This window comes from Harpia harpyja, chromosome 1 (assembly GCF_026419915.1).
Source record: "Harpia harpyja isolate bHarHar1 chromosome 1, bHarHar1 primary haplotype, whole genome shotgun sequence".
Taxonomy (NCBI): Eukaryota; Metazoa; Chordata; class Aves; order Accipitriformes; family Accipitridae; genus Harpia; species Harpia harpyja.
This window is the reverse complement of record NC_068940.1, coordinates 94,193,880-94,206,593: the sequence shown is the minus strand read 5'-3', so window position 1 is coordinate 94,206,593 and position 12,714 is coordinate 94,193,880. Positions and strand designations below refer to the sequence as shown.

At 37.6% G+C, this 12,714-nt stretch overlaps 1 protein-coding gene across 13 annotated transcripts in view; it reads right to left on the bottom strand.

Annotated features, from left to right (window-relative positions):
- The window catches only part of CREM (cAMP responsive element modulator), a 36,468-nt gene that overhangs the window by 17,876 nt on the left and 5,878 nt on the right, over positions 1–12,714 (bottom strand). For 7 of the 13 annotated variants that reach the window (XM_052806074.1, XM_052806155.1, XM_052806051.1 and 4 more), the window contains 4 exons: positions 12,549–12,672; positions 4,809–4,955; positions 776–867; positions 488–633 (listed from right to left, as the gene is read on the bottom strand). In XM_052806074.1, the coding sequence (XP_052662034.1) occupies positions 488–633; positions 776–867; positions 4,809–4,955; positions 12,549–12,668 (505 nt within the window). In that variant the 5' untranslated portion in view covers positions 12,669–12,672. The remainder of the gene's footprint in view (positions 1–487; positions 634–775; positions 868–4,808; positions 4,956–12,548; positions 12,673–12,714) is intronic. The other 6 variants (XM_052806114.1, XM_052806096.1, XM_052806130.1 and 3 more) reach the window with 1 other exon arrangement.

Here is a 12,714-nt window from a genome sequence, read left to right as displayed (position 1 = left end):
TATCCATACTTTACAATTGGAGAAGAAGAGACATAGTTCTTTTAAGAAAGAAAATTCAGAGAAATAATTTCATACTCCAACCTTACACTTTAAGAAAGTCAAACTAATTGTCATTTCTTGTAATGAATAGCACTAATACACAGCAAATCACAGTAATTTGCAACTGCAATGATTTATAACACTGAACATTCACATAAAAGTGCAAACATCTTTCATTTCACCTGAGCTTCACCTCCACTTTTTTAATTCACAGGAGTTCTAGAAAGACTAAATCTAGCAACCAACAAACATGACAAGAAACAGACTGAAAGTCTATAATGCCTATGTTAGGAAAAATTAAATATAAAAATTGAAATTGTTTAGAAGTACAGAAGCTCTCATTCTTCTTCACCAAAATCCAACATCTCTACTTCATTATGGAACTCTTAGAAACAAAGTTGTTCCTATATATGTTCTGCAACATCACACAGTATCTTTGCAAACATACTGTATTGCCCTGTGTTAGTATGATACAGGCTGGTTGGCATGGCCATTGCAGAAATTCCAGAAGGCGCTCCTTCATCTTCTGACTTATCTTCTTCTTCAATCTTCGGTACTGCAGGAGCATCTGATGAGAGTTCATTCAAAATTTTTCTAAAAGAGAATGTAAATAATTTTATATATTTGAAATTCCATATCCATGAGAAAACTAAGTCACTGGCTTTTATCAGACAGTTTTTCTGTAATATATCAGCTGCCTTTAAAAACCAGCAAAACCAAAATAAAAAGTCCTTACCGGTATGAAGGCCTTCTTGAAAGTATTTCCCTACGTTTTTGACAATCAATTATCCCTTCTGATTCAGCAGATTCATCTGCAATCGATGCTACCTGTAATAGCAAAGTTTCTGAAATTCATAACTTCATTAAAAAAAAAGATAGCAACAGAGTAGAAGATTATTTTTAAAAATTCCTTCCATATTTGCATACAGGAAGTTTGTGCACTTATTTATCACTAATCATGTGATCTTGGACTTCTTTTCCAAAGCAAATTACAAATTATGAGGTTAGCAACACATAGCCACTTAGATGACATCTTCCATTTGAAAAAGGAAAAAAAAAAAAAAAAATCAAAATAATCCAGGTTACTTTTCTGTGAATGACACCTAGAAAAAGTACTGAAGACAGAAGATTTCTTTAAATATAAAAAAGTTATACAATTTAATTAGCTTTTAAAATGAAATTAAACATTCAAAATACAGAATACTGCACTAATGCACCTTAAATAACAGTATACAATACAAAAGCCTCTTCACAACCACACCAAAGCTACTTAGAAAATAAGTTTATTTAAATATACACATTTATTACACTTACCAACACATATTCATAAATACAAATACATTGCTTAGCAATACTGTGTGAGTTTTGGAAATCTCTGACAAGTCCACAATGTCTTATTTTCTCAGACCTTTATTAGTAGTATTTTCACAGGCTCTTTTTCTCTTAAAATTACCCAAGATGACATTAAGGCCTGCAGCCTTAATGCAAATGCCACACTCTTTACCAGCAACTATCTTATTACACAGAACTGAAAGTGATTATTGAACAAGAAAAACATGCTATTTTCTGGATTAATTTAACTACTCAGAGCTATTGGCATGTAAGATTTCCAAACTGAAACAGTGCAGTAAAGTTAGTGCAGAAAACAACCTTTTCACATAAAGACAGACCAGACCGCAGTTTCAGACCAAGCGCTATGTTAAGCTAACACTGAATCAACATGAGTTAAGTGACTAGAAAGCTCAAGTGTTTGACCTGGGCACTGGAGGCTTCCCTACAGCTCAGGGAAGACAAGGAACAGCTCTAGAACTAATGTGGCTGCCAGGCCCGAGTGCTCGGTTCCAGAAACAAAACCTGCATGACCCCAACAGACGATGACTGCTGGAAAGTTCTGGAAATCTATGCGCCTGGGTCACCCCAACTCAAAACTATAAAACTACACCTTTAAAGTAGTACAGGTTATTGCAGAATGAAATTGTTTCTTCACTTGTTTATTTTATTACATTCCAGTTCTGTGTAAAACATCATTAAAACTCTACGCCTGCCTAACTAAAAAACCAAAAGACCACGTAGAAATAACAAGAGGTACTTCTGCATGTCTACAGATGTAATAGCTCCAAACCAGATTTCAGAGCTGACTGGCAGAGATACAAGACCTTCAGGAAGTTTGTATTCATCCTTCTGCAGAATGGATTAATGCTGACCAGCAAAGAGATCTGCTGAAAGGTATTTCTCTCCAGTGCCCTACAGCAATCTGCTTGTGGATCACGTTTCAAGCCTCTGGCATAAACCTTCAAAACTAAGACAGTATTACACAGCCAAAAGCCTGGGCATCCTACCTCAAAAGAGAACTCTCATTCTGCAAGAGGGAAAAAAGAAACTAAAAATCTATTTGTCCCAGGACAAACACTATGAAAACAAGACCTTAGTGCCTTTAAACCTTCCCATTCCACTAAAGGTTACCAGTAGCCACCCCTAGTTTGTGAAGATAGCTGAAGAAGTCAGGAACAGTCGTACTTTGGGAAGAAGGTGGAAATCACAAGACAATTGAAACATTTTCATGTGGAAAAGGAAATTTTCTGCAAGAAATTTCAAAAGTTCTAATTTTCATCAAGACAAAGAAATAAAATTAATGTTTCAGCTTGTTCTAATAGCAAGCAACCATGTTCACAATGCTAACCAGTGAAAACCATTGTCATTTTTTCCTGGACGCCATTCAGACTTCAACTTTACCACACCACTCTGCGTTTGAACAAATTTAACTTCGAGCTCATGCTAGTCTGCCAATACCAGATACATTACAGGGTGGGGAGCAAGTAGAAGAGTCAAATAACAATCTGAACTTCAAATCTTCCTACAAATAAAACAACGTTAACAAAACAGTAGTGAACATGATATAGATAAGCATTTTTTCATCCAAAAAGCAACAGCATCACAAGAAAAAATTTTGAACCCCTTCTATTTTAAAGCTGCAGGTGTTTGAGGAAAAGGTCATGCAAACTTTAACATGAACCTTAGGCACATTTTTTTTTTTCTTTTCTTTTTTTTTTTTTTTTTTGTATTAAAGTAAACTGATATCATTTCCCAAGTTCCCCACTGTCTGGCAGAGATAGGATATCAAGTGAAAGCTAAATGATCTGGAGGAAATGCCAGGTGGCAGGATAAAGTACTTAAGAGGATCACAAAAGGGCTGAACGACCTCTGTAATGGAGTCTTCTACAGCATGTTCAAGCCTTTCTTGTAGAGTCACCTTATTTGCCATTAGCATGCTCAAATGAAACCAAAGCAAAACCCTGGAACTAGTCAGTATTAATCAGGACACAGCTCTCCTGTCTGTACTCCTTTGGGAAAGGGAAGACAGCCAGAGTTCACTCAATACAACAAATAATCGACTTCCACTCCCCTAAGATGACACAGCAGCAGCTGGCAAGAGATTCCAAAGAAATTCGTGCTTCTGAGCTTTGGAGCAAGTCCTCTATTTTTGCATGTATGTCCTGACTATACTGGCTTGAAAAAAAAGCAGTGACAGAAACTGGGAACGACTGTAATATACTTAGCTGATAAAGTTCACTCTGGTAAATTACAGTTAGAAAGAATTCCATAAAAAAACGTTATTTATTTTGAATACTCTGATTTGACTTCAGGTTTGATGAAACCCAAGTCTCTTGACATCTACTGCACCTGCATCAATAGTGATCTAGAATTTCAAAACCTTACCAGGTCCCATCATCTATACCTTCTGCTTACAAAGAAAATATTCCATATCTGGCCAAGGTTTTATTCTTTTTCCCTAATCTCCAAGATAAATCAGACTTACATATGTCTTTTAATTTACTATACCTGAAAGCTTCTAATAAGTCTCAAACATTAAAGGTGGCTTCTCAAGAAGACTGACAACACGTCTTTTCCTTAACATGTTTCAATGACTGCAGGTAAAACAGTTTACACACAGCAGGTATATAGCCTCTCCTACCAGAGATACCAATTCTATTTGCAAAAAGCAATTCATTGCTTTTTGACATGTCACAATCAGATTTTAAGAAAACTAGGGCAAAGGCATTCCTAGCTACAAGAAAAACACCAATGGGAGGCCAAGTCATTTTCAAAACACTGCAAGTTCATTCTCTATTGTATTTTTCACTATTTAAAAGCTCTGAAAACTCTTAAGCATTTTGCACCGGTCCCTGTTTTCCAACATCAGCAACTTTAAACATGTGAAGATTTGCAAAATAAATGTTCATTTTGAGGCTGCCCTTATTTTTGGTCTTTACATATCCACACCAACAAAAAGCAATACCAGATGCTCTAACAGGGCCTGCTAAAAAGAACAAGGAATCATTTGACTACAATATGTTTACTTCCATTACATCCAGATGCTCTCCAAAAATACGGTATGAGATAATTGCAAATTTATGAGTTCATAGTCTCATTAGAAACATGATGTTCATAGAATTTAACAAAACAGAAAAACTGCAAGATACACTAAAGTAAGGCCACGCTATTACACAAATTTGCTGTTGTGCAAGTTCAGGGTTCCAAGACACAATTTCTTAAAAGATAAACAGGAAGCATTAAGGAATCACTACACAATGCTTGTAGAGCTGCTACTGGTTGGCGGTTTGCCACCTTCCCCTCCCTCCCCATTTCCTGCACCATGTGAGTAAATCTTGCAGCACTGGTAGGAATGAAGAGAAACTGAAGATGGAGTTTGGGGGAAGAGTTATGAGGCACCAAATATTCATGGAAATGTAACAATAAAAAAAGCTAACCTGAACAGCTTGCATGTGTGGTGACTGAATGACTGAGGGCTGTGTGGCTTGAATTACACCCTTGACATGAGCAGTTTGACCAGAAGGCAACTGCACTAGAGTTACAGCTGGAGATCCTCTTCCAGCACTTGATGCAGCTACAGAAACCTGCAAAAATTACAATCATCATGTTTAAGTAACATGCCTTAAGATGTCAACAGATGCGTTAAGAAGTGATACTAAAAGAAACTGGTTTTGATTCCATATCTAAAATAGCTTAGATGTGTGTAATTATCACACACAGAAATAAACTAGTTTTATTAGTAAGAGTTTGGTGTGTATCTTTCCAAATAGTATGGAAAGCTTAAAACTGTCCCCTATCAAATTGCAAATCTGTGGGGTTTCCCTCCCCCCTCCAGAGACTTCATGTTTTGTTTTCAATTAAAAACAACCCTAAGCTATCACACACTAAATCTACTGTCATTAGCATGAAGGTTAGGAAGAACCTAAAAACGTAACAAAAAATATCAATATTCACTGAAGTGGTATGTTGCTGCAACAACATCCAGGGCAGAATGTTCTTACTCAGGAAAAAAAAAAAAAGTCCAGAACTGCTTTGGTCTTGCTTTGTTGGGCAAGAAGTTTAGTTTGAACTTATGCTTTTCAGATAGCTGTCTCAAGAGATGCAAGGACTTTTCATATAGCAAAAAAAAAAAAAAAAATTGTTACATAAAGCCATACATGGATTTGTAAATTGCTTTAGTTTAATAAATCCTCTCTTTATATATATATATATATATATATATCTCAAGAAAAACATAGTTGAAGTGTATCAGTGCTTCAATACAACAAGAATAATAAAGAACAGCTGTATCGTCTTTAAGCCTAGCACAGCTGAAGAAAGTGTTCTGTTTAGGAATAATCTGATCCCTTTTTCTGATGACATTTTAGAGCACACAGCTTTCCCCAGTCCTTGGCTCTCAACCATCAGTACTGAGGATGAATGGATTAAGAGACAAACACCTATGGGCTAAGAAATAGTTCAGTATTTATGCTATAACTGTTAAGTCTATTAACAGAAACAAATACTGAAGCAAAGGGAAAACACTATGACTAATCTCAAGTTCTGTGTGATGAAACATCTCTAAACTCAGAAAAGGAAGAGAACGACAAACATAAATCGTATGATAAAATGAGGTATTGTGTTTTTGTAAGTAAACTGCATTGAAAAAACTTATTTCTATATTCTGCATGTACAAGAATAAACCCAGACTCGCATCTAAAATTCTGGTACTATTCCCTTGCTAGCTTGGTTCTCAGCCCCAAAAGGTATCTGGTATGAGCAGTAAAGGTAAAAATAGATGACAGTGAGAAGAAAAATATGATGAATGCTGAATAAAAAAAAAAAAAAAGTTACAGAAATTTTTGTATTTTTCTGTATTCACATTGAAGGTTTTTTGGAATTATCTTGAAGAAACAATGTTTCCAGCAGAGACAGGATCTTGTCAACATTCACTATGTAATTGTTCAATTGTTATAGGAAACTGAACCACTGTTCAGGAAATAGAACAATTGAGGGCATTTCTAACCCCGAAATGGAAACAATCATTCCTTAAAGGGCATTAAATGGCAATATGTAAATAGGACATACAAACTTTCTTCCCAATGTATAAAACAAACATTATCATCAGAAGTAGGTATTTGAGATTGAGATCTAGAAAGTCTTGAAGATCTGAAGAGTATGATCTATTTTGTGTCAAAGCTGACATCATCCTAAACCCAAGCTTCAAGGAAAGAGCATGGAACAGTCTAAATGTTTACAAAGCATGCTAACTTTTCAAAACATTACAAAGACAATTTCACCACACCTTTTGATTTACTGCTATCTTTGTGAGAGCTGCAATCTGATATAATACTCTGTCTATCAGAAAGAACTCTGAGTACAATGCTCACAAAACAGCACAAGGTGAACAGTTTATGAGTTTGTTTTTAGTACACAATGGGTCAGGCACACACAATCAGGAAGTAATCCAGTACTCAAGATTAAAAAACACTACATGAATTTAAAAGCTCCTTGTTCAGGATGACCACACAAAAAAACCCAAAGAGACAACCTCACTCAACTAATACTCTTTTAGACTAAAGTTTACAATACTGCAACAGAAATTGTTTTGTTCCCATTAATTCAGATAAAACTGAATCAAACCAAAAGTGATTTCTTTGTTCGTTTATACCTATTTTAAACAACTCAATTTGATTTGATCACTATTTGCCGAGTTTCCACAAATATCTGAAGGTTACACAATGTGTAATGTATGAACTTTACTTTAAAACGTCTGTGATTGTTTTGTATTAGGTTTGTTTTCCATAACTAACACTGAAAAAAAAAATCTTTCCAACTTCATATTCTGCATCTCTTTTATAAATATTAGAATTTATTAAACCAATTTTGATTCACATTTCCCTTTGCGTTGTTTTCAAATTGAATATTCCTGTGTTAACTGAAAAACTAGAACCTTTTGACGTGATCATGCATAAATGCTGACTGAAACAGACTTGGCAAAAAAATTACGTTCTGACATCAACGATGAGCAATGCTACCTCTAACATCATTACTTCAAGGGCTGTCTGGCACAACAACTGAAAACAATCCACAGAAGCAACTCAGGAACACTGAAGGTGAAGGGAAGCCTAACACATTAAGCAGCTGGTTAAACAGTCTAAGGGTTATGTCCCTGGCAATAGCAAAGATGCTGTTATGTCCTTTTGGATTCTATCCTCTTAGGTATGCAACAGTCAAGTCTAATAGCTTCAACAAATATCAACAATGCATTCTGTCATAGCAGTATGGTCCCATGCTTCGTGTTTAGAAGTGTAAGTGCTCCCTCTTCCAAGAGGGGAGAGAAAAGTAGGCAGCAAAAAAGATTATGAACTATCTTCATACTGAGGCACGCATTCCTTCAGAGAAAGAGGTTACTCATCAGTTATCTGACTTCAAGATGCATTGTCCATCTGAACAGTTATACTGTGGATGTATGCACTCTCATCACCCAAGGTCAGATAACTTTTCCCTACATAGTACTACAGCGTTACATTTACATTCAACCCCTCATACCTCAAACATTGCTGATATGAAGTACGCAGTGCACAGCTCCATCTGATTTCTGTCCCTGCTGTAGAATCTGAACGCTACAAGGTTTCCAGAAGTAAAGTGAAAAGTACTTCTGGAAAAGGAAAAAAACAAGGCAAACCCATCCTGGATTCACCTAATAGAAGAGCAAAGGACTCACCACACTCAGGCACCAAGCAGCCTCTAAAAGGAAAAGCTAAAGACAGTGAAGTTTTGGTCAATGCCAAAGCTAATGCCAAAAAAGCAGCACATAGTTTTAAGGAAGACAAGGTTAGACTGATTTCAGCCATTTGGTGACAGCATACCCTTGAGGAAGCACAAAATGGTGACACGGCTACAGGTTTATAATGTTCTAACATCAACTTTGCTAAATATCCTGGACTTCCTTGTGGCAGGCTGGTTTTAGAGCCATATTTACAACAGCCTGGCAAACTTCTACAGGGCTTAATCTGTTGGGAGCAAGATTTAACACAAAGCTTGATGCTGAGAGCCCACAAGGAGAATACACCTTAAGTGCTAAACCTGAGCAGTCCCAGCTTACAATGGCTATGCACTCCAGGCTCCAGAAAACTCCCCCTGCCCTCTCTGACAGCAGTTCTCCCATTATAAATCCTGACCCATGCCTAGTTCAGGACCAGCACCAAGAAGTCCAACAGATTGTATCTCAGATGAAGACAGCAGACAGCTCTACTGATAGACACGACATGACAAAATTCACAAAAAGTGATTCAAAGAAGAACCCATCAAGGATGCAGGATTAAAGAAAAAAAAAACCACAACTGAAAGTATTTTGTCAAATCTGAAAAAGGTCTCAGTACATTCCTCTTACATTTTTGTAGTTACATTTAGTGTAGCTGAGCACAGGACAACACAGAATGCAACATGGCTTCTAGAAATCCTGCAAAAGGAACATCTATTTTCTCTTTGAATGCCAAATGCAGATATAACTGTTCCAAGATACAAGTTTGACAATTGTCAACATTATCAGAATATTTCAATCCAAATTAACTTCCTTTTAAGAACAGCCCTATATGTATTAATATAAGATCTGTGCATGTGAGACAGAACCCATGGAGCCCATCTCAAAACAGGTTGAGAAGTTTTCCACCTTGCGCCTTTGTTCTTCCCTGAAGAAAGGCGTCAAGCTTCTGTACAGGTGTTCCGTACACCTCTAGCTTCTAAAGACAACCACCCAAATTTTTACAAATTAGTATTTTCTTACCTAATTCTTTTGGTGGCTGGATCACCAAAACTATACCGTGTCAATTCATTAACTGGCTGAAAGTGAGTGATGCAAGAAATTCAACTATAAACGCGATCTTATTCTAGCTTAATTAATTTTATTTAAAAACCAACCCTTTCAAGATAGAAATTGTCAATTTTGCCTCAATGGATGAAAGATGTATCTCATTTTTGCTAGTTTCTAATTTACTAATTTTCGCTTTTGCAAAAAAAGTAATTTTGCTTTCATCACCAGAAAATTGCAGGAGTATGTAGCAATATCTATTACACAAGCTAGGAGGAAAAAAAAAAAAAAAAAAAAAAAGACAAGACGCTATCTTATCTCTACTAATAATGTATAATAGGTCCTACTTAGCATTGGAGGTTATCCCATCACACTATAGTGCTCCAGCCCAGACATTCTTAATGTCTCCGCTCCCTCCCAACAGGGGAAGACATTAAGAATGCTTCAGCCCAAAACAATTTCTGCCCTCTAGAGATTATCACCTTATTAAATACCTGGTCCACTTTTTTAAAACTAAATGGCAGGTATTTCTTTTAAAAGCCTGAACTCCTGAGGAAGGAAAAACAAACCCACAAAAACCCCACCTCCCATGCAGTTGTATCCCTCAGCATTTTGCTAGTCATTCCCTGGCCACAGTCATAATTAAACAAAAAAAAGAGCAAATTAAAAACCATGAAAATCTATCTGAACATTAAAAAAAACCCCACCTTTTTTACTGTGAGGGCAGTCAAATACTGGCACAGGAGCCCAGAGGGGTTGTAAAGACTTCATCCTTGGAGATACTCACAACACAACTGGACACAGTGCTGGGCAACCTGCTCTGGCTGACCCTGCTTGTGCAGGAGGGTTGGACAAGATGATCTCAAGAGGTCCCTGCCAAACTGAACCATTCTTTGATTCTTTGATAATACACAGAAAACTACGAATTGAGTATTAAAAGATAGTGTATTAAAATGCTTTGCTTCTGACTGAACAAAACCAAGGTTGAACAAATATTTGGCTGAGAAAAGCAAACAAAAAACCCACAGAGATGTCTGAAAAGGAGCCCTTAGTTTCAGTGACCAGGCATTTTAGCTCTCGGTAAGAACCAAGTCATTCTTTTCTCGTATTTCTGCACATTTGCAAGAAAATTAGTAGGAGAGATGACTGGAAGTTGGCACAAGGTACATTTCAGTCACTTTAAGTGGTTGTCTTAACTGCACTCCTCCAGAGGCCAAAGAGAGAGAAGGAGCTACCTGTGCCCTTCTGTAACAGTCAAAATACAGAGACGCTGGACCAGCAGCACAGCCACGAATTCCTCAGAAACACCCCAAGTTTCCCATCCCATACCAGCAAAAGCAGACAGGAGATGTCCCACAAGAGGTCCCTGCCTTGTGCAGGGGTTAACCTCTCAACGTCCGCCTCTAACCCTCACCATGACAAAGGGTCTCACCTTCTGAGCTGGCCAGGTAGGAACATAAGCTAAGAAAGCCCTCCTCATCTTAAGCCAAAGAAATGTCACAACAAGGCCTCTCAGCAATAAGCTTTCTGTCAGGGCCCGTTTTTCCAAAAGAAATGCTGTGGCAGTTCAACCTCAAGGCGCCAAGGGGGTGGGCGCGGACTCCCAGCCGCCCCAGGCAGGGAGGGTGGTGACACAGCCAGCAGGCCCCGGGCAGCAGCCAGCCAGGCCTGCGGCACTGCCAGGCGGCTGAGGTGACAGGCCTGTCCACTGGAGGCCTCTCAGCTTCACTGTTTTTCACAGAGTGGCACAACTGCATCAACTCCACTTTTCTGGACGGCCCAGGGGAGGGACATCCACTCCAGCTATGAGCACCGAGCAGCTCCGACAGGTCCAGGCCAGCTCTCTGGGCCGTCTTACCAAAAAGAGGGACTCCCAGATGTAAACTCCGGACTGTTATCCTGAGCCTTCAAACTGAAGTGCATGTGTTTCATTTTAGTGCTAACTGACCGAGATCCATCAGTACTTCAGAGTTACTAGTTTTAACTGAAAGACCTGAGGCCCATGCCCAGTATGGCTGAACCTTCACACACAGTACTCAAGCATTAAATGCAGATAAACATAAAAAGTGTTTTCCCTGAGGACCTGGCAGCAGCCCTTCTACAGCATTAGTGAAAGCTTTGTCTCTAGATCAACATTAAAAATCCCAAGTGGCAGAATTCACAGGTATTTTCTTCAGAAACTATTGCACAAGCCAATAGATTTTACACATAAATCGCCCTATGAAGTTAAAACACAAAATTTGAACTGAATTATCAAAGAAGAAACGAGGGGATGACATCAGCAGAGCAAACCAAATACAATTTTTGGTTTCATGCTCCATTCTTAAAGAAAAAAACCCCAACCAAACAGTATTCCCAATGCTGCACATATCAAAACCACAACAAATGCCATAGGTAACAAAACCAACAAATAAGCTTTCATAAATATTTTGCAGTCTATTTTGTGTCTGAAGACCTGACAAAAGGCAGGTACATTCAGTCTTGAAAATACACCTATCATGTAAATCAAGTATCTAACATACCAAATACACGGCATCAAATCTTACCAAGTAACTTCTAACTTCCGATGATGAAGAAATTCTGTAAGATGTTTTTTTAAAATCAGTTCCTTTATTTCATAAAGGGTTTTTGAAGATCCTTCTAAGGGGTCTATACAGCTTCCTGAAGCTATAAATCTTAGTACTGGCAAGAACTCAAGCGCTTGTTTCTCTCAAGTGCTGAATGTTTCAGTGCATATTTTTAATGTTTGAGCATTATTACTATGCCATCTTTTATCCATTAACTACCAAAGAAGAATCCAGGTACTACTACCATACAGAACGTGTAATGTATATTTTTAGAACTCCAGACACTGTCACCGAATGCACAGGGATGAAACAAAACAAGCATACATTAAAAATGTACTTGCAAGAAGACAAAACACATTCTGTACAAAAACTGGAACTAGGAAAGAGCCATGGTTATTTTTATTAGTTTTTCATTTTTGTTATACAGGACATCTTCAAGATACACACACGTTTTAACTATGTTTGATCTTGCAGCCACCTCAATTCTTTAAGACCCTATTCCCATCTCCATAACAAACATAATCATCTTGGAAAAGTGGGAAGAAAAAAAAAAATAAAATAAACCAAAATGTGCCTACTGATCACTCTGAAAAGCTTGTTCTCCTGAAAGTGTTACCTTTAAACAGACCTGATGTTGTACTATCCCTTTATTCAACACCGCAGGCACAGTTTTCAGTATACCTTTGCTATATTTTTCCTATTTAATAACAAGACTTATAGAACATGAGAACTCCATACAAATTGATAATTTAAAAAAATCACAGCAGTTCTGAATATCACTTTATTGATTCTTCTCATCTTTCCACATTTCAACTTACCTCAGATCCTGGGGAAATCTGACTTTGGCCTGGCTGATTCTGAAGGTGACCAGCATCTCCCTCTGGCACAGAATCCACTGCACTGTCATCCTGTTGGGATTCAACCATGTCCATGGTCATCTGTCTAAAAGTAAGTACATACACATCTAAATAATGCAGTACAGGG